This window comes from Cuculus canorus, chromosome 5 (assembly GCF_017976375.1).
Source record: "Cuculus canorus isolate bCucCan1 chromosome 5, bCucCan1.pri, whole genome shotgun sequence".
Lineage (NCBI taxonomy): Eukaryota > Metazoa > Chordata > Aves > Cuculiformes > Cuculidae > Cuculus > Cuculus canorus.
In genome coordinates this window covers 14,779,773-14,799,997 of record NC_071405.1, presented here as the reverse complement: position 1 = coordinate 14,799,997, position 20,225 = coordinate 14,779,773, and the positions used below count along the sequence as shown (strand labels likewise).

The 20,225-nt window shown below is 39.0% G+C and overlaps 1 protein-coding gene across 8 annotated transcripts in view; it reads right to left on the bottom strand.

Annotated features, from left to right (window-relative positions):
* Positions 1–184: 184 nt before the first annotated feature.
* The window catches only part of ANO1 (anoctamin 1), an 84,981-nt gene continuing 64,940 nt past the window's right edge, over positions 185–20,225 (bottom strand). For 2 of the 8 annotated variants that reach the window (XM_054068342.1, XM_054068346.1), the window contains 14 exons: positions 18,737–18,748; positions 17,865–17,936; positions 15,310–15,357; positions 14,105–14,179; positions 13,405–13,606; positions 12,239–12,350; positions 11,548–11,605; positions 11,343–11,443; positions 10,252–10,397; positions 9,358–9,510; positions 7,499–7,551; positions 5,724–5,908; positions 3,893–3,998; positions 185–2,799 (listed from right to left, as the gene is read on the bottom strand). In XM_054068342.1, coding sequence (XP_053924317.1) covers positions 2,539–2,799; positions 3,893–3,998; positions 5,724–5,908; positions 7,499–7,551; positions 9,358–9,510; positions 10,252–10,397; positions 11,343–11,443; positions 11,548–11,605; positions 12,239–12,350; positions 13,405–13,606; positions 14,105–14,179; positions 15,310–15,357; positions 17,865–17,936; positions 18,737–18,748 — 1,584 coding nt within the window. In that variant the 3' untranslated portion in view covers positions 185–2,538. The remainder of the gene's footprint in view (positions 2,800–3,892; positions 3,999–5,723; positions 5,909–7,498; positions 7,552–9,357; positions 9,511–10,251; positions 10,398–11,342; positions 11,444–11,547; positions 11,606–12,238; positions 12,351–13,404; positions 13,607–14,104; positions 14,180–15,309; positions 15,358–17,864; positions 17,937–18,736; positions 18,749–20,225) is intronic. The other 6 variants (XM_054068343.1, XM_054068347.1, XM_054068344.1 and 3 more) reach the window with 3 other exon arrangements.

Here is a 20,225-nt window from a genome sequence, read left to right as displayed (position 1 = left end):
AAACTAACAAGAATTACTGTTATTTCCCAAATCTAGCAGTACTCGTAGTTGCACACTCAGAGCATAAGGAGGACTGGGAACAGAACCTGTCCCACAGGAGAGACTCTTGCATATTTAAGTTTATTTCAAATAAGTGTTCAAAGAAAAAAAAAACAACTCAAACAGATTTAGTATATATTTGCTTTTCTTAAAAAATGATTCCATGAAAGAGTTTTATAGATATCTAAGTAGTAATACAGTTTTTTATATACAAAATTCCATTTCAAACAATTTACTGTACAAAAGAAAGCATAAGCAACTGTTACTATTTCATGATTTCAGCAAATAATGAAAAATTCTGATAAGTATGTGTTCAGGATATAGTTCTACCATTTACAGGAATGTCAGTATTCAGTTGGGAATACTTTTGGATCAGTATTTACAGATTAAATTCCATTTGAGGAAGCGCCCCTAAGATTTCCTCTTCAGAATAGGTAGTTTAGCTTTCTACTGAATGTTTTGGGCTACCAAGGAATGAGAGGAAGAAGACTTTTTCAAGAATATGTATGGACAGAATTCTGCTTGATTTACTCCCCCTTGCAGTCCTACTGCAGTCAGTGGGTCTGACCTGCTAAACATTACCAGGTTTAATGCTTATTGTGAGAATAAATCAGGCAGGATTTGGCCCTACAGTAGTCAGCTACCATAAATTTTAAAAATAGTGACATTCCTGCAAGTCAAAATACAACAGAAACAAGAGTTAACAAAATATAAGCCCTTTATTAATAAAAATCTTTGGTTGGATCAATAGTTTAAATAAGCTTCAAGAACATTTGGTAAATATCACTTTCTTTCTTCCACATAATTTCTTTTCTGGTACCTTCTTTGGACAGACTACAGAAAAATATTAAGTTTGTCACAGACTTTAAAACAAATAAATATATCAAAAGCTAAATATGGCAATTTTTTATGCTCTAGCATTAATCTTTAAATTAGTTTGGCAAAGATAAAAGGAAAAAAAAGAAATAATTTCTCTTGAAAACAGTCTTTTGACATTTGGTTTTGTAACAAACCATACAGTAGTTAGACTTTAAAGAAATCTTTCATTTTTATTTTGGTGGGTTTTTTTTGTGGTTTCTATTTGTAATGCAAGTGCCATGGACAGACAAAGCAATAAGAGAAATGAGGTTAATTGCACCAATATTAATTGGAAGTGCAGTTTATCATTTGACAAAGCAAAACTAAAATGTACTATGCTTAAAAAGAGTTGTACTGATGGGATTTAGCTAGGCATTATAAGTAAGGATTTTAGTCTTATACTTTAAGGAAGCTCCTTGTACAAAAGATAGGAGTATTTTAAGACAAAAGAAAAGTCCTGTTGCTAACTGAAGGTCTGGTCCTGTAGCCCCAGTGCAGGCAAAGCTTCCATCGAGGAGAGTAAGTGAAACGTGGTTTGGATTTACTTCTCTGGCACAGCCTCTGGGAATTGCCACTCAACAGCAGAAAGTCTGCGGGGGCAACCGGCTGTGAAAAATGGGTACAGACTTCTTACTCCTGCGGATAGAGGGCTACAGACAAAAACCTGGCTAAGGCAAGGATGTGCTAAAACAATGGGAAAAGGAGAATTTCCTCAGCAACAACAGGGTCCAAGTACTAGGCAGGGCAGTGTGGGTCACTGTAGCTCTACGTGTGCTCATTTAACAAAATGCTCTGTGATATCTACCTGCTGGAGACTCTCCAAGATTGTCTTGCTGCCAGGAGCGAGGAGCTGCTGGGGAATTGCTCCAACACAGCTGATGAAGCCTGGGGCACTAAGGTAGCTTCAGCCACATCAGTTGTTCATTGGTGAAAAAGAACTTTTCCAGATTGACTTTTCTGAAGAGAGCAGTGCCTTAGTGAAGGTCTCGGGTACACAGAGATTGCCACAAGTGCCCCCACCCCACCCCTCTGACTCTAAGCTCAGCGGGAGCTCTGCTTGTTTCAAACCCGCAGGTTCCAACACAGATGTCTGCGCCAGTAGAGCTAAACCCTATCTTAGAAAGCAAGTCAAGCTGGTAGGCTTTACATGTTTTCTCTCCTGCCAAAAGCAATACCAGGACACACTCTAAAGCTGATTTTGCATATGCATTACCTAGTTACCCCACGGACCTTCAAGCCCAGGGTTCCAAAAATACTTTAAATTAGTACTATTATTATTACTTAAAATTTACCTTTATTTATTTATTTAATTAATAGTCTAAGGTCAAATGCTCAGAGAATATCTCTATCAAGACGTACTAAGTATCTGCATTTATTAATGCACACCAACATCAACAGTGTTGTCTATCAATGAAATATAAAAATTCCCTGCATTACTGCTTGTGCAAAAGAAAAAACAACATTATCAGAAATAGAATGTGGTCCTCCATGTTTGTAAGAAGAGCATTTCTCACAAAGAGGGGAGCAAAATGGCAGCACATCCTTCAACATGCACCAGGTTGTCCATTAATCGAGTCCTGCCCGTTACGTGATGGCTTGTGTATCAGTGGAATGGCCCAACATACTCAACTCCTTCCTCTTCTATACATTGAGAGGATATGAATGGCAGGAGGACAAGCTCTCACTGTGGCTCCTGGAGAGTCTGGGGCTGTGATTGTTACAGTTTTCACCTTTTTTCTTGTCCTTGTCTTTCCAGGTTTCTAGCATTTGCAGCTTCCCTTGCTCTTCTCTCATGAAGACCTCCACCATGAGAACTTTTTCTTTATGAATCTGCTGACTAATGTCCTTGGGAATGTCTGGGATAATCCAGTCAACAAAGTCACTCATAAACATGACCAAGTTCTGAAAATGAAATTGTGAGAAAATGTCAGCAAGGTCAAATGAAAGGATGACTGATAGAGGACAGGGTCATTTTTGGTGTTCTTAGGAAAGAAGAGTGAAGAAAGGGCAGTGTTTGAGTTGGGCTCAACTACATGTTGCAAGCCTGATACAGAGCCAAATTAATCTCAACTTCTTGTTTGTGCTAGAAGTAGAGAAAAAGGGCAGGCATAAATCTCTATGATTTATATACAAATACTGTCAAAACCACTTAGAAATCCAAAGGAAATACTGTAACTGATAAGCGGATTACAAATTTTACATCAGAAAGGCAAACAGCAAGAGGTAAAATGATGAAAGCTGGTAAAATACATTCCAAATGTTTCTAATTTAAAAACCTTGACTCAATGAAAGGGAGGTCTTTTACAAGAAGATAAATATTTTGTCCAAAACCCAAAAGGAATAAAACTTTTGAAACAAGTTGTTTAGAAAAGACAGACTTAAACCACAAGTGTCATAATAACCAGAATCACTGCTGTGATCAAATAATGTCATTTAGTGAAAAATGACAAGATTTTGCCTTCTTGTTCAGATGCAAGGGAAAGTAAATGGGAAATTTCATAGAATCATAGGATGGTTTGGGTTGGAAGGGATCTTGAAGATCGTCAGTTCCAACTGCCCTGCTATTGACAGGGACACCTTCCACTGGATCAGGTTGCTCAAAGCCTCATCCAGTCTGGCCTTGAACACTGTCTAGGTCTAGAAATGAGTTTGGATGAAATTTATTCTGCTTCAGTGAATTTTTTGATGTCTGTTGTAGAAATGGTATCAGCCTTGCGCTTTGCTGATCACTAAGGTCATTAAGTTGCTTCTTCATCAAACCAGTTCAGGGGAACCCCAGGGATGTATTTTTCCACTGAGGATACACTTGTGCCTGGGTGGGTGGGAGGAGGAGGGTGAATGAGAAAGGGTAAATTTCTTTGCTTTTCGATGAAACAGCTGAGAAGGAAGGTATTTCTTTGGCCTAATATCTTATTTCCAAAGGTAGCTTTCTTTCTGTAGCTGAAGAAATATGATAATTCTTTTTCTTTGCCATACTGCCTGCAGTATCACCTACCTGGAAAACTATCACAAATGCTAATCTTGCAGCTAGGACAGCCCAGAAATCCTTTGAAATATCATACTTGTTTTCAGACCAAGGGGGTTCTCGATAATCTTTGTATCTGCGAAACAAGATGCAGTAAATCAGTGATGTCATTCAGAAAATCCAGCACCATGAGAAATTGGTATCAAATAGTCAAACGGTAAATCGAGCCACCTAAAAATAAGCTCACTATTACAACATGATGCTGTATTAACCTCTCAGAAACAAGACATAGCCAAAAGCCTTCCACAGCCTTGAAGTTTCACACAAAATTAAGTCTTCAATCTTAATACCCTCCAATTTCTACAAATAATATCAATTCTGCATAAAGATGGAGTAAAAGACAAGCTCAGATAATTTATTTTCTTTTAAGATTGGTAAAAAACCCAAACAATATATTTTTCAGACTTATTTTAAAGACAAAAATACTGATCTTGGATCCATAGAGTGAGTTATGTTACATGGTGTTCTCCTTGTTCATGATTAGCAAAAGGTTACAGCTAAATTTTGTTGTATAGAGAGAAGGCAAGAATTTTGCCATAGCTATGACTTACAGAAAACCTATGAGTTGAACAACAATAACTTGTTAGAAATGGGACCAAGAAAAATACATTTAAAGCTACAGCATCTTGTGAATGTCTTGAAAGAATTCGAGTTGCACGTTTTCCAATGATTTAAAAATCACCGGAATACGGAAGAAATCACGAGATGGGAAGATGAAAGAGGCCGTGACTCGAAAGCAAATAAACTTGGCATTTTTGTGTTGTACCATGACACTTAACATTTCTGTTCTGCAAGTTTTGTACTAAAGACATCTTTTCCAACCTCATTTATCCTTTTTGTTTCATTTCAGAATGATTTTTCTGTTTGGCAGTCATTTCAGCAGATTAACTTGCACTATTCAACTTTAGAAAGAATATAAATTAAAAAATAATACAATTATAAAAGTATTTTGTTTCCTGATCAGTTTGTTTAGTATTTTAGTGTATGTATACCAAAGTAGTCGTCTTTTTTTTTTTCTCTCCCTTGGAATGTTGCTTTTTTCCTTGTTCTCCTCCTCCCTTTCTTACCCCCATTGTTCCCTTTCAGTTTTGCTGTTCTAAGTGCTTTCACTGTTAGATTTGGCATTGGTCCCCAATGCTAAGCATTAAAAACATTTATTTTGAAGATGATGGATATCTAACGAAGCCTGGGCAAAGCATGCGGTTCAGCACTGACCTAGATGGCTTCATAAGCTGAAATATGCAATAATTTTCCATTAAAAAATGAAAATAATATGTAGAAATTGTTACAGGCACGCAGATCTCCTGTACGATGACACTTTAAGTGGGTCTTAAGTTCCAGTGTAGATAAGGATGCTATTACTCTCATCAAGAATTGCTACAGAAACTGGACAAAAAAAAGGGAGGTGTGCTGTGATGTCAGGGTTATTATATCAGTACTCTGTGATACAATAACCACGGGACATAACATCATATTTTTCCCTTAAAGCATCATCATTCTGTTTATCATTATTTATCTCCTTTCCTGAAAAAGGGAATACATACTAATAGAAACCTTTGCACTGACAAACACTGAATTTAACAATGCTAATTTCCATTTCCCAAAATAAGCAATTAATTCACATTCAGTTGTAGTGGTTGCGTAAAATGTATGTCAAGACATTCAAGGCAATGGATCCATCTGATATAAAAGGCTACCAAGGTGCAAAAAAAATATTGAAAATACAAGGCAACGTAACAATTTGTCCCATTCTAAGTCAGCTGTGAAAATACTTCAAGTTAGTTATTGCTCAAGAGAGTACCTGCATATCTGAACCTCGTAGCCAAGATCCATGGGGTCGTTTGGAGCTGTTCCTGCTTGAAAATCGCTGACATTAAAAGAGGATAGTGTATGGTTCACGAAGCCATGCATGGTGCCATTCTCACTGTACATATACAGGTACACGAGGCGTGGAATGAAGTCGGATGTGAATGAGATCACAAATGCCTAAGCCATAAGAGTAGAGAGTGAGCGCAATATTCAGGCAGTGGTTAAGTTAATTCATATCCTCAAGTATGTCTTGTCCAAACAACTTGTGCAACTCAGGGACTGCTTCAGAAAACAAGGAGTGAGAATGCAGCCCATGAAGCCCTAAAAATGGAGTATTCACTGCTGCAACAAAGTAGTATTTACTGCTTAATCGTCCAAGTTGCAGGATATTAGATGGAGTAGTTCTATGCCGACTGAGATTTCCATGTGGCTAACAACTCAAACTCCCCAGAGAATGAAGCTGCTGTACCCCCAGCACGAGGAGAGAGCAAAACACAGAGCTGTTTCCCCACGCCCCAGTCACGCCTTGGCCTTAATGCATTGCATAAGGTCCAATTGATTGATTCCCAAGTACTTTTCTGCAAACAGCTGACACTGAATAGACTCTGAACTGTCATTGCATTGCAAAAGGCCATTAATTGCACGTGTTCTTAAACTCCATCAGGATAAAAGGATGAGCAGACTAAGCCGAGTTTTATTTTTATAGTCACAAAAATTGCTTTTTATTTGGTTATTTTAAAAGGTTTTCTAAAAACATCATGCAGGAAATGCAAGGAAGCCAATTCAGCTGAGTTCTTCTTAAATTTAGCCTTTCTCATTTATCATTATTATGAAACATTCTCACTGGCATAAATCTCGTGTACATGTGGAACAAGCACAGTACAAAATGTTTTACTTATTTTATGATAAAGAGGGGTAGTACATAGATCAAAGACGGAAAAGTCACACTGGATAATGATGAAGAGAGACTACATGGAAGAACAGGGAAAAAAATAGAGAAATTATTTCCAAAGGAAAAGAGGAGAAATGATAAAGACAAATTAATGCAGCATAATAACCAAAAGAGTGTTTATGTTTGGCCATAGCGCAATAGATACCTGTGGGCAAAGCAAAGGGATTTCCAGTCTGGATAACAGTGGAAAAAAATAAGAGGGCCGATGGGCACGTGGTTGTAAACCCTACACGGCTGTTATTTTGCTGCACTGCCAACATGTTTTCAGCTTGTCATTCAGCTTTTTTTCCCCCTCTTTCCCCACGTAGGGGGCAATGAAGACAGTCCTTGTGGATGGCTTTTCAAATAGAATATGAGATAAGTACAAAAATTAATTTATTGAGGCATCCTAAAGTTTTCTAAGGGATTTTCAGAGGCATCTGAGTGACAACAATGCAATTGGAGATGAGATTTTCAATGGAGTGTCTGATAAACTAATTCACACCCAGTTGACTAACAGACCCTAAATAGGTTTTAGCATTGAAATTAAAAGATCTTAGTATTTCAAAAGAGCAAAAGTAAGAAGCTATGCTCTCATCTCATTCTTCCCAGAATGAAAACATTCTGGAAAAGAGATGCAACTTACTAGTTTACATTACTGCTACTACCACCACAACTTAAATAAACACTCTGTCCAATTTTCTAATATTGCTGAAAACTTCCAAATCATCTACTTTCACTTTGTTTTAAGGGATTTATGCTGAAATAAAACTAATAGAGCAGAATGGAAAAGCCAGCCTACTGAATTAAAATTTTATCCATGCCAAATGACTTACATTTATGATGACAGCAAGCTTTCCAATGCCTCTGAGGATATTATACCAGATTCCTAAAGAAGACAACAAACATGTAAATGCTCTTGTTACAATTTGATAAAATACACTTTTAGTTAACAGTATTAGGAGCACTTAGGACTTTGCTGAACTGTAGTTATATTTTAAATTAGAAAGAACAAATTATAGAAGATTAATTTAATGACCTGTAAGGAACCGAAGTCCAAGACTGTCTTCCAAAGCTATGCTTACATGCCTGTTTTTTGAGGTTTTAAGCTAAAGCTCCTTTAAGGAAGACAAAGGCAAACATGAGACAGAGGAATGTTGACATACGTAGAAAAGAAAAACATCAGGTAATTTTGTTTAAACTTCTGAAATACTTGCGAATGAGAAATCTACAGGTGGGGAGCTGGAACCTCCACACCCGTGGTGGAGAGCATACTGGTCTACCAGCTAGACTGGTCTACTGTCTCCTTAGTTTCAGTACTCAAAATTCAGTCTTGATTGAAAAAACAGGACTGCTACTAGATCTGTGTGGTTACAGCCCTGATGAGCCACTCTTCTATTCTGGGTCTGAAGAGGAAGGAAGATGTAGGAGGCTTTACACAAAGTGACATTCCTGCATGACTCCTCCAGCCTGGACGAATCCTTTGCTTGATAGCTAACTCACACTTCATATATAGCTTAGGTCTTCCTGCACAGCATCCACAAACCAGCCAGGACAGAGTATAGAGCTGAACTTTAGGAAAAAATATTGCAATATCAGTGGACCTCTGCTAGCTGCCAGTGGTTACCCACTGCCTTTGGCAGGTGGGACTTCCTCCCTTTCCCAATTCAGCTGAAGCCTGCCCTTAAATCTTGTCTGGTTTATCTGTAGCCATCTTGCAGTCTCTGACTTTGGGATGTCTCTGAAAGAAGTGGGGTTCTTCCACCCACAGGAGTAGGACTGAATTGCAATGAATTAACCCTCGAAATCAAAACCACACACCTTCCCCAAAATCTCCACCAGCAACCTTTGCGTGTAGCATCAAATAAACCAGCCACAAAACATCCCCAAAGCAATGTCACCACAAAGGCAGTAGCATTACAAAACATGACATCCTCTTCAACTCCAAGAGAAGCCTAGGGCACAAGGATAAGACAGAGGAAGAACTAACTCTCCTTGCATAATACCAGAATGAACACTGAGTATGGTAACAGATCATAAAATTCTCTGCTCTTGCTGACTGGCTCTGTAATATGAACAATTATTTTAACATTTTGAATTGTAATTAACCCATATTTGGGAGAAATAGCTTCCTCATTACTTCTACTCATGGCTGTTAGCCCTCCACAGTGAGGGGAGGACTGGTCTGTTGGCTCCACACAGCCACAGAGCCCAGTACCAGATATATTGACCGCAACTTTCAAGCTTCACGTTTCCGATGTTCATGCTGAGTAGGGACGAAGGGATACATTTACCCACGGACTTTCCAGTCTCCTCTTATTCCCAAGTGTACTTCTGCAGCCCGGTCAGGGTTATTAAATGCAGAAATTTTTGCTTCTGTAAGAAATCTGTATTGCCAGGAAGGACTGTTGATGTCCAGAACCATGCGAGATATTTTGCTCCTGTATTGATCATTTTGATTTGAAAAGTGATATTGTTTACTTAATAAAATATTAATCTGAATTTAAAGCACCAGTATTTCTATCTTAAAAATTAAGCCTCAGCGAGCTGTGACAGTTCACAGTTAAGCCATAGTCTAATGGTTTGAATTTTCCTATAAATATCTTCCTGTTAATGAAAGTAACTCAGCATAATAATATCCTACCATCAATCCAGGAATAAACAAGCAAGGACAACAGCAGCAATATGCACTTACCTATATCCTTTGCTCTGACTGCTACCGGTCTCCTCAGCTCAGTAACAAATTTTTTTGCATCTAAACGGATTTCAATGATGTTGTTCAATAAAGCAAACAAGGGTGCCAGCGGGAAGGATGCAACGAACAAAGTTACAAACCCAAACTGAATAACTGTAAAAGAAAAGACAATCGTTTCAATGGTGATGGGCAATATTTATTGAATACATGCAACATCACATCAGTGCCATTGTCCAGATTTTAACAAGACAACACTTGCTGGCAGACTAAATGCCATTTCTTGCATCAGGCATGGTTGGCCTGACTTCTGCTCCATTTGGGCCTTGAAGAGCCAGTTGCCCCCATGCTTGATAGCTAACTCACGCTTCATATAGCTTAGGTCTCCTGGCAAAGAATCCACAAACCAGCCAGGGCAGAGCACAGAGTTGAACTTTAGGAAAGATATTACAGTACAACTTGGTCTACAGTACATACCTCTCTTGGAAGATTTAGTCCAGATCTTGGAAAACAGAAACAACTCGGTGTGAGAATACAGAATGTCAAATTTGAATTAAGTAACCTATTTCCAAAGTAGGGTACAACTGATCATAAAATATACCTCACAATCTCAAGTTTATGCCATTTGCATTTGAAACTTGACAATGACAAGGCTTGAAAGACAGCATATAAACTCTAGTGCTAAAGTAAGGGCTCATGAACAGAAGAGAGCATGATTCATGCCTGAAGTAGCCAGTGGTTGCCCGAAACATGCTACAGTCGGAGACTAGACACTTCAATTATTACATTATTCTTCATATCCATTGTCCAGTGAATTCACAGTTTAAAACCTTCAGCTCTCCATCCAAATTAGTCAAAATAATTATGGTTTAAATGCCTTCTTTCCACCTCACTCACTCATTTCCATGTATTCAGGAGTAAGTCCAGCGAAAGGTTCCAGGTTATAGTCCACTTCATAGCGCTGCTTTTTTTTCATGTGCTCTTCATGGTCTAAAGAACGCCGACGCTTTAATTTCATATATCGTATAAATTTCTTCATTTTTCTGAGGGAAATGAAAATGATTCAATTAGCATCCTTTTTCCAGTTATTTTACATTAACTGAACACAGACACAACAAGCTCCATCCCTATTTTCATAAAAACTGTGAAAGTGCCACACCAAGCTAAAAGTCATAGAATCATAAGATGTCCTGAGTTGGAAGTGACCCACAAGGATCATCCAGTCCAACTCCTCTCCCTGCATAGAATAACCCTTAAATTCACATCATGTGAGGGCATTGAGGGCATTGTCTAAATGCTTCTTGAATACTGTCAGGCTTGGTGTATGACTGCTTCCCTGGGGAGCTGTTCTAGTACTCCACCACTCTCTGGGTGAAGAACCTTTTCCTAGTATCCAATCTAAACCTCCCCTGGCACATCTTCCTGCCATTCCCTTGGGTCCTATCATTGGTCACCGGAGAGAATAGCTCAGTGCCTGCTCCACCTCCTCCCCTTATGAGGAAGCTGTAGACTACAATGAGGAACCCCCTCAACCTCTGCTTCTCCAGGCTGAACAGACCAAGCGACTTTAGCCACTCCTCATACAGCTACCCCTCTAAACCTTTCACCAACTTTGTGGGCCTCCTCTGGACACTCTCCTGTAGCTTTCGATCTTTTATACTGGGGCGCCCAAAACTGCACAGTGTCAGGGATCAGTATAGACGGGTACATAAACAGGGTTATAATTGACTCACACATTCAGTATTGTGCCCCTTGCTAACCAGTAGGAAAGGAATAGATTGCCTAATACTTCTCAAAGACACCGGTGTTGCTGGATGCAGTTGCAGCAAGGATGCAGGTACTTGCAATACAGCAGACACAGGCTTACCGCAAAAATCTGGCGTGTAGCTTATGAACTAGGTTTGCAACAAGGGGCAGTGGATACACAGTGTATTGCACACTGTGAAAAACGTGTGTTTAACTAAACCCCCACAAAAGTTGCTACTTACGGGATGCCAATCTCAAACAAATTGTTTTGAATCAGCTGCTTGCCCAACATGATAATACTGAGCTGGATACACAACTCCATTAGGCACCCGCCTGGAGCACACTGGGATGGACAGAGGAAACGTCAATCAGAACATGTGCTGCATCTCTGTGGCAGGAGCAGATGGTGCTCCCACCTGATGTGATGACAGCATAAAATGCAATTACCTCTTCCATTCGGAAAGAATGGAAAATGTAGACATAGTCTCCTGGACGCCCAACAAATCTAGGATACAATAATTAGAATTATAAACTTTATATGTGTTTTATACTAGTCATATTTGATTCTTAAAGTCACTTATGTCAAACTCTGTGCTTTTGAGTGGGACTACCTAGTGTTTAGTCTTGAAAAAATGAATGAGAATAATAATCCTTGGGTTCGTTTTAAAGAGTAAGTCCTGTTTACTGAGTAAACAACTCAGTAAAACTGCAAGTCGTGTCTTCTACAATATTATAGGCACACCTTGGCAGAAGTCCTCTAAGGTAATCCTCATTTTGCGCTAGCTGGAATGGCCACATGGAATATTTATTTTAGCTTTGTGCTTTCACGCCATTTGCAAGAAAAGAGATGATATTTGCTATTATGTAAAGTCAAGAGTGGTAAATTGACAACAGTAAATAGCCTGATGAGCGATTGTGTCTGAACATACAAAATTATCTTAACAAAATGGCTTCAACAAATTTGAAGCAGCAGAATTCCATGTCCCTGCTTTATCCCATGAGGCTACAAAGTTTTTGGGTAGATACTGAAGAATTTTTAAACTAGATTTGCTTTGGCATCCAACTATCATCTTAGCTGAGCTATATCTGTCTCATAAGCAACAAGCTCAAACCCTGAACAGCCTTTTGCATTACTCACCGGCCTTTAAAGAAAGCGACATAGAAAATGGGTGTGTAGGCATTGACAAATTTCAGCAGGAAAGCCTTAAAAATCAGCCGGTCTTCAAAATTCTTGTCAGTTTTTGGCACCTCTGGAACCAATGTGACATGGATAAGAAACACTAAGGAATTATCTTGTCTGCAGCATTTCAAAATCTTATAAATATGGACTTTGGAAAACATCAGCCATCTTTTAAACAAAGAAGTACATATTTATAGCAATATATATACACATATAAAAGCAATGTGCTATCACTGAGGTCAGTGGTCAATTTACTGAGGATCCCACTGTTCAGATGTGTTACAGTGATTCCAATTTCATTCCCCATCTTGGTTGACCCCCATGACAATCATTTGGACAAGAACTTATCAGAAAAGATTTCTGGACCTTTTGTTACTGATGCTTTTTGGAATGATTAATTTTTTTTTTTTTCAACACTGCTATTTTTGCACTCAAGGATTTTGCATTTATCGACACGCCTTATGCTAATCAAAATTGGCAAAAAGTGAAAACAGTAATTGCGTGATAAAGAAAAGTGAAGCTCAAGATTAGGGATAGGAATTTCTACTGCATCCCCATCCCTCATAACTGGACTAAATATTAGCACTACCACTGCTGAAAGGAAAGCTTTAAAAATCAAGCCAAATCCATGTGCGCTTCTGTATTTTTAAGTAGCTGGTTAGAATTTTAGCCACGCATGTGAATTTCCTGGGTTTGCTCACCACTTTGAAGTTAATTATGAAAGCCAGTCATTTTGATCTTCTTATTTAAAAATTAGAATCATAGAACAGTTTGGGTTGGAAGGGACCTTAAAGATCATCCAGTTCCAACCCCTCTGCCATGGGCAGGGACACCTCCCACTGGCTCAGGCTGCCCAAGGCCCCATCCAACCTGGCCTTCAACACCTCCAGGGATGGGGCAGCCACAACTCCCCTGGGCAACCTGTGCCAGTGCCTCACCGCTCTCATGGTGAAGAAATTCTTCCTAATGTCTAGTCTAAATCTGCCCCTCTCCAGTTTATACCCATTGCCCCTCGTCCTATCACTATAAGCCTTTGTAAAAAGTCCCTCCCCAGCTTTCTTGTAGGCTCCCTTCAGGTACTGGATGTTTGCTCTTGCAAACATCAGTTGAGGATTTAAACCTACCGATCTGAGTTAGCCACCTTGCGATGCAGCCATATACTTCATCCAGGATGATGATGACAACCAAATTGATAATGACGGCAGTGGCAGTGACGGTGACCCTAACACTTGACCGGCCCGAGGGAGTTGAACTGATTGCCAGCGCTGCCGCAGTCGAGATCCTGTAGATGATGACTCCAAACACTATAGCAAACGTCAGCCCAACCTGCAAGTAAGAATAGACTCTTATGAAAGATTTAACTATAAATACTTTGCTTGGGACTTAGCAATGACCTTAAAAATGAGATACCTGGGCCACAACCCAAGTCCACCCAAGTCCACATCAAGGCTCCCAATCACTTTGATGAACTGTGGGAAAGGATCTTCATTTGCTAGTATTTCGATCATCACATGAAAAGTTTGATACAATGATGCCATTATCACCTGCAAAATCCTTGTTTTAAAGGCATCTAAATGTAAAGTAATTGCTTATATTATTAGTGGACTTCCTTCAGCCCTAACAGCAACAGCATATACATGGTATTTGCTTTATTATAAAACAAAGCCAGGGTTAAAGCAGAGACTATTTCAGCTTGAATCTACATACAAGCCTTCAAATACCATACTCGGGCTCACCATGCTGTCATAATTCCGAACTGAAATTAAATCTGATTAAATCAATACTGGGTAGCATTAATTTCAGGTTTTGCTGGGTGATGCTTACCATGAAGATAATGCCAACAAAATTGGTTAAATAGGCTGGAAAACGATCCTTCCATGTCAGCTTTTCTTTATCCGTCTAAAATTTTTTTGGGAAAAAAAGGGTATATTTAGTAAAGACAGAGTGCGTGATTTTGCACATGACAAAAACAGAGGGGGCAGGGCGGATGAGGGGGGGAAGGCTAGCAAATACACAACCAGTTAGCAGATGCAAAGACACAGTGTTTACAGTTACAATTCCACACAGGCAAATTGTTTATGCCGTATCTAGGTTCAAACTGGTCAAATGCCTGCACTGCGAGTATAAATAAACCAGATTTTTCTGTATACTTGTTGAAGGAAACATGCAAATAATCTGTCATAAACTATGAAGTAAGATCTCTCCTACTGTTAAATATTTTCTTTTTCGCCTTCCTTAGAAAGATTCTCCTTCTTTCCCTCTCCCTCCTCAGTTAAATTTTCACAGCTTTGTAGCTGCACAACTGGTCCAGTGAAACATAGATTGAGTCTGTTCCTGAGTAATTCTGACATGGACTCACAGTTGGCAGGGAAAATCTTGTTTTGGTATGTGAAAAGTCTTGAAATTCCTTCAACATGAGTGATTTTTAACTACCTGAATATCCACGTGGTACTCAATGGACCACACCAATACGTGCACGTATAATAACTCTTTACAGGAGACCCTAATCCAGTCAATCAACCACTGCCTGAATTTGGCTATGAAAATTCCATTTAGAACAGTACTGCTCATCTAGAGTCTTTCATAAACTTTGAAGCCGGGAATTGTTTCTAAACACCAGAAAATAAACAACAAAAAGAACATTACGGAAGATGACGCACACGCTACAATGAACACAAAAATATTACTCAAATTCTATTTTTATTACATGCACGTTGTCTCAGGGAAGTGCAAGCAACTCTTTCAACACATGGGTCATGCTCCACTGCAAAACGTAATCAGTCCAGGATGGTAAAGTCTAAGATTAGCCATGCAGTGCCATTCCCAATGCATAGAAACAGTGTCCCAAAGAGTGCTGGAGAAACAAGGGGAGGAGGGGGAAGAAACCCAGAACTGAATGTGAATATTAAACAAAGGTTCAACAGCCAAAAACAAATTGATTTGTGTCTTCCATAATTACTCATAATTTGAATTTCTTCATAAGTTTGAATAAAAAGAACCAATTTCACCCCAGCCATGACTGTCTTAACTCTTTGTCTCCATTTGTTTGCTGTCTCTTCCGGAAAATATCGATGCTTCTGATGGCAGTCAAAGGAAACAAAAAGAGGATCGGGCAATATAGCTTTGCAAAGCACTGCTAAATTAATCTATATACTTTCTACTGACTCAGTGGAGATAGCAGTTTAGCCACAAATGAATGCTCTATTAGTTTGCTTAATGCTTTGTGTTTCAGCTTTAGGTTAATAAAATATAACAACAACAAAAGACAAACTATTGCCCCAAATTCTGGGGTAGATCAAGTGATGCTGCAAAGGACTTTCCCATTTTAATTTAGGATTGTGCCCTTCTTCTTCCTTTATGATATATAAAGAATGTCCCCAAACATTTTTTTTTAATTGGACTTCCCTTGAAAAACTATCAGCAATTTCTGGCTTGGCTTTAGCTACTTTTTTTTCTTTAAGAAGATTTCCAAGTTGTCTTACAACTGTTGAATTTGAACTTTAACACTCCAGATCCCAACGAAAGATAATTACAGAGTCTTTCAGAAAAAGCTCCTTTTCTCACGTTTCCCAAATTAGTAACATCCAAATTGAACTCAGCCCCAAAAGTTATAAATAATCTGGTTAAAAATAAATAAATAAATCCTTTCTTAATTGCTCAACTTTCATACTCCGATATTTGCAGGCCATTCATTATTTGTCTGATTAACCTACAGTCTTCCAAATTTAAGGTCTGAATTCCTAATATACTCAAAAGTACACTGCGTCACAGGTTTTTAGCAGAGTACAATGAAGTCTACATTCCAACATGGTTTATCTAGCATATGAGGGCAGCAACCCAAATTCTATCTCTTCTGCAAGGGATTTTAAAGCACTGCTGAGTAAAGTATTGCATGAGACACAGAACTGCTTACATGCAGCATCCTGTGGATCAACAGGAACATATCACCATTGGCTTTATAGCATCTTTTAAGAGGGACCCAATGGTATTCAAGTATAAATACATTTAATTTAATGCCAGTCCAGTCTATGTATGCTGTCTCTTAAATTGTATTTCACTATAACGTGGTTGTCACAGTTGTATTTTCATAGGATTTTCATAGAATATGGTTTAGTAGTGGACAGGTATGGTTGGACTTATATTGAATCCTCAACATAAGAAGAATGTGGAGCTGTTGGAACGGCTCCAGAGGAGGGCTACAAGGATGATCAGAGGGCTGGAGCACCTCCCATATGAGGACAGGCTGAGAGAGTTGGGGTTGCTCAGCCTGGAGAAAAGAAGGCTCTGAAGAGACCTTCTAGTGACTTTCTAGTACCTGAAGGGGCTACAAGAAAGCTGGGCAGGGACTTTTTACAAAGGCTTGTAGTGATAGAATGAGGGGCAATGGGTATAAACTGGAGAGGGGCAGATTTAGACTAGACATAAGGAAGAATTTCTTCACTATGAGAATGGTGAGGCACTGGCACAGGTTGCCCAGGGAAGCTGTGGCTGCCCCATCCCTGGAGGTGTTGAAGGCCAGGTTGGATGGAGCCTTGGGCAGCCTGATCCAGTGGGAAGTGTCCCTGCCCATGGCAGAGGGGTTGGAACTGGATGATCTTTAAGGTCCCTTCCAACCCAAACTATTCTATGATTCTATGACTTAATAATCTCAAAGGTCTTTTCCAATTAAACAATTCTATGATTCTTTGAAAATCCCAATTTAGGACATGGTTCCATGCTACTGTGCCACAGGCAACAGATCCAAAAGAGGAATTTCTGCTGACAGGTTTTGTTTATGCAGGAGATTTTACTTCTCTGCTTGAAAAAACAGTCATCTGAATGGCTGAGTTCTTGAAGTTAAGAGGGAATAACCTCCAGTAGGGTGGAAACCAGTTTGTGGGGAGAAAAGGAGCTTTTTCAAAGCCGTCTGCTGCTGACGGACGGCAATAGAGAAGGAATTACAGCCTTCAGTGAGAGGGCAGAGGAGCTGCTTATAGGGACTGCACTGTCCATTGGCGAGAGGCACGCACCCCTGGGATAGCTGGCAGCACCTTTTTCACAGCCATGTAAAGAGCAAGTTAAAAGCAGAAGTGAGCGCTATCTTATTCAGTGAAACAAAAGGGAATTTATGTTTTATAAGGCAGAAAGTTATCAAAGCTGGAATTTGGCAAGGAAATTTGGCGAGGTGTTAGTACTCTTCATGGATGCTCTAGTAATATTTTTATTTACAAAGTCTAGCAAGACAGAGAACCTCTCCTGAGAAGCTTTTGGTACTTATATTAGCACAGAATACGATGGGTTTTACAGTCTTCTCAAGCTTGATTTGTCAGTGTAGCAGTAACAGCCCATCAGTTGGGCTCAAATAGCTTTCCTAGGCCACGCATCTGTATCCTATTATTAAAGACATTTCTAGACTTAATCAGGTCTTGTGCAGTGATATACACCAAGTAATCCATGTATGCTTGGACCAAAGACATTAGGAATTTAAACACAGTGTACAGTGACTTTATTTTTTACCTATTTCTTAGTCTTGGGTCAGTGCCTGCTATATCGACCTACTTTTTCAGTCTTTTATAAGTGAAAAAAATGAATATTTTCACCTTACCTCTTTATGTTTGTGTTCTTTTCTCAGTGATTTTTCTAAAACTTTAGCTTCATATTCTGCTCTCGGATGATCCTGTGAAATAAGTCGTATTCAATAAAAAGGAAAATTATTTATTTTCTGCATCAGCTACATATAACTTTGCAGGTAATTTTCCTGATCATTTCCAAGTCTTTTAACTGAATTCTAATGTACTCTGTGTGTCACTCATGTCAACTGATAGTTGACTATGATTAAAAGAAGATCTTAAACCCCATATCATTCACCGTTCTAGAGCAGCAAACGCAGAATGATTTGCACTCACTACGAGAGACCCATCTGCAACACTATGTAGACTAAATTTGATACAGAATAGTATACAGCACAATCAGTATTATATTAAATTAGATTTTGCATGTCATTAACTGTAATTTCAGTGATGCTCAGCTCATGAAGGAAACAGCTATCTGCTGTCAGTACACAAAACACTCGGCTTTGCAATCCCAGAAAACTGTGTGTTGGAGTCTTCCCCTAATCCTGTCTCGGACAGCATCCACCGATTACCCATGTGCATTGAAGGAGAGGGTGTAGGAAACACTCAGAAGTAAGAGACAACCAAAAGATGCGGAAAGATTCATGAATTCAGAATTCACAATAATTATGCATTCACAAAAGATTCAAGATTCACAATTATGCATCGGATGGGAAACAGAATGGAGCTGAAAAAAGTCTGAACGAGTGGAGATGGGGAGGGTGTAAAGGCAAAGCGATCAGTGGGAGATCTAAAGAAAATCTGATGCTTGAAAAAGAAAAGGTGGAGATCAAGAGATGACATTAAAGAGTAGACATGTAATAAAAAAGGTAGGAGTGATTTAAAAAAAAAAAGTTTTCCAAACCTTGACTGCCTCCTTCAGGAAACCAGAAAAAAACCCCACGAAAAACAAGAAAAAAAACAAAAAACACAAAAATTTGATTACTGAATTGTTGCAGATCATATAGGATTTGTATTTTTAAAATTACATGAAACAAACATAGTGGATGGCCAGACACTACCAGAGAACATCAGTCTACTCATGCTTTACAACCTTTATCAACCTTCCTGCAAATATTGCATGAACGAAGTGTCCCTTAAAACACCAGAAGATGAGATGCTTTGGGTTTTAGTGCATCACTTGAAACCCTGACTCTTTAACACAACACTAGCTTAAATTTCTCCTGAATCAGAACTAGGAGGGGCTTAAATTCTTTGCTAAACCCACTGACCCAGAGTTGACTACATAAAACAAAGAATAAAACATACTTTATTAACAGCTGCTGTTCTAGCTGTGAACTCAGACATGAAGGGGATGACATGATTGGAAAGATACAGTTAATCCTTTCTACTTTCATGTATGCTAACAACTAGTTACCAAAAATAAAAGAGTAGTACAGTATCCAGGGAATAAATCCCTATATTCTTTCCCAGTAAACAGGTACAATCTAGCAAAGTGCACGGCACAGAGGTTGTTGGCATAGCATGCCTAAATATATTACGGAGGAGATAAACATATTAAGAAGATACATTTTAAGCAGAAAGATTTTGGGGGCGAGGGGAACAATAACTGTGCCAGGCTCCTCAAGCTGCTAAACCCAGGGCTGGCGAGGTTCTTGTTTCACGTGTATTTGTTGTATATCTATTTAGAACTCTAGAGATGTGACAAGGGCTTCTTTTAATCATATCTACAATATAAAAAAGCCATCTGGCCAGCAAACAAAGTGGTGAATGCCTGTATAACCTGCAGGTCCTGGTTCAGATCCCACAGTTGGGATTTTGCAGCACCTCTGAACTGCAGTAGAGTCCAGGGACTGGGAACGGGTTATAGGCTAGGAAGGGGTCTCCTTTTTTTTTGTAAGGTGATAAAATTAAAAAACAAAAGGTGGGATACAGCTTCTCAGCTGGCTGGGGATTTTCTCCTTTCCTTCTAAAACATCATTGATTTTTAGGATCTTTGTTCCTAAAGATTCAGCTATTTTGCCCTTAATGCAATTTAACACATTTAGTATAAATCTGGCTAAGGATATTATTTTTTTTAGCAAATTAAAAAATACCAAAACACCTCCACATTTGTCTTCCTCCCAGTGCCCCGAGCCCACATGTCTGGCAATATTTTCTTAGGTATTTTCCAAGTCAGGGATTTTCCAAGTCAGTGATTGATCGTGCATTGTTAAAGTTAATGGGAATTTTTCAGTGCTTTTTTACCATGCTGTAACTTTATCAGCTTCAATACATTTGTTTCTGACTTACAGCAGTGGGAGATGAATGAGGTTCTTCATTGTTAGCACCCTGACATCAGCCCAGGAGTAAGGTCTGAGCTGTATATTCCATGCTCACTCTGCTAGGTGCGA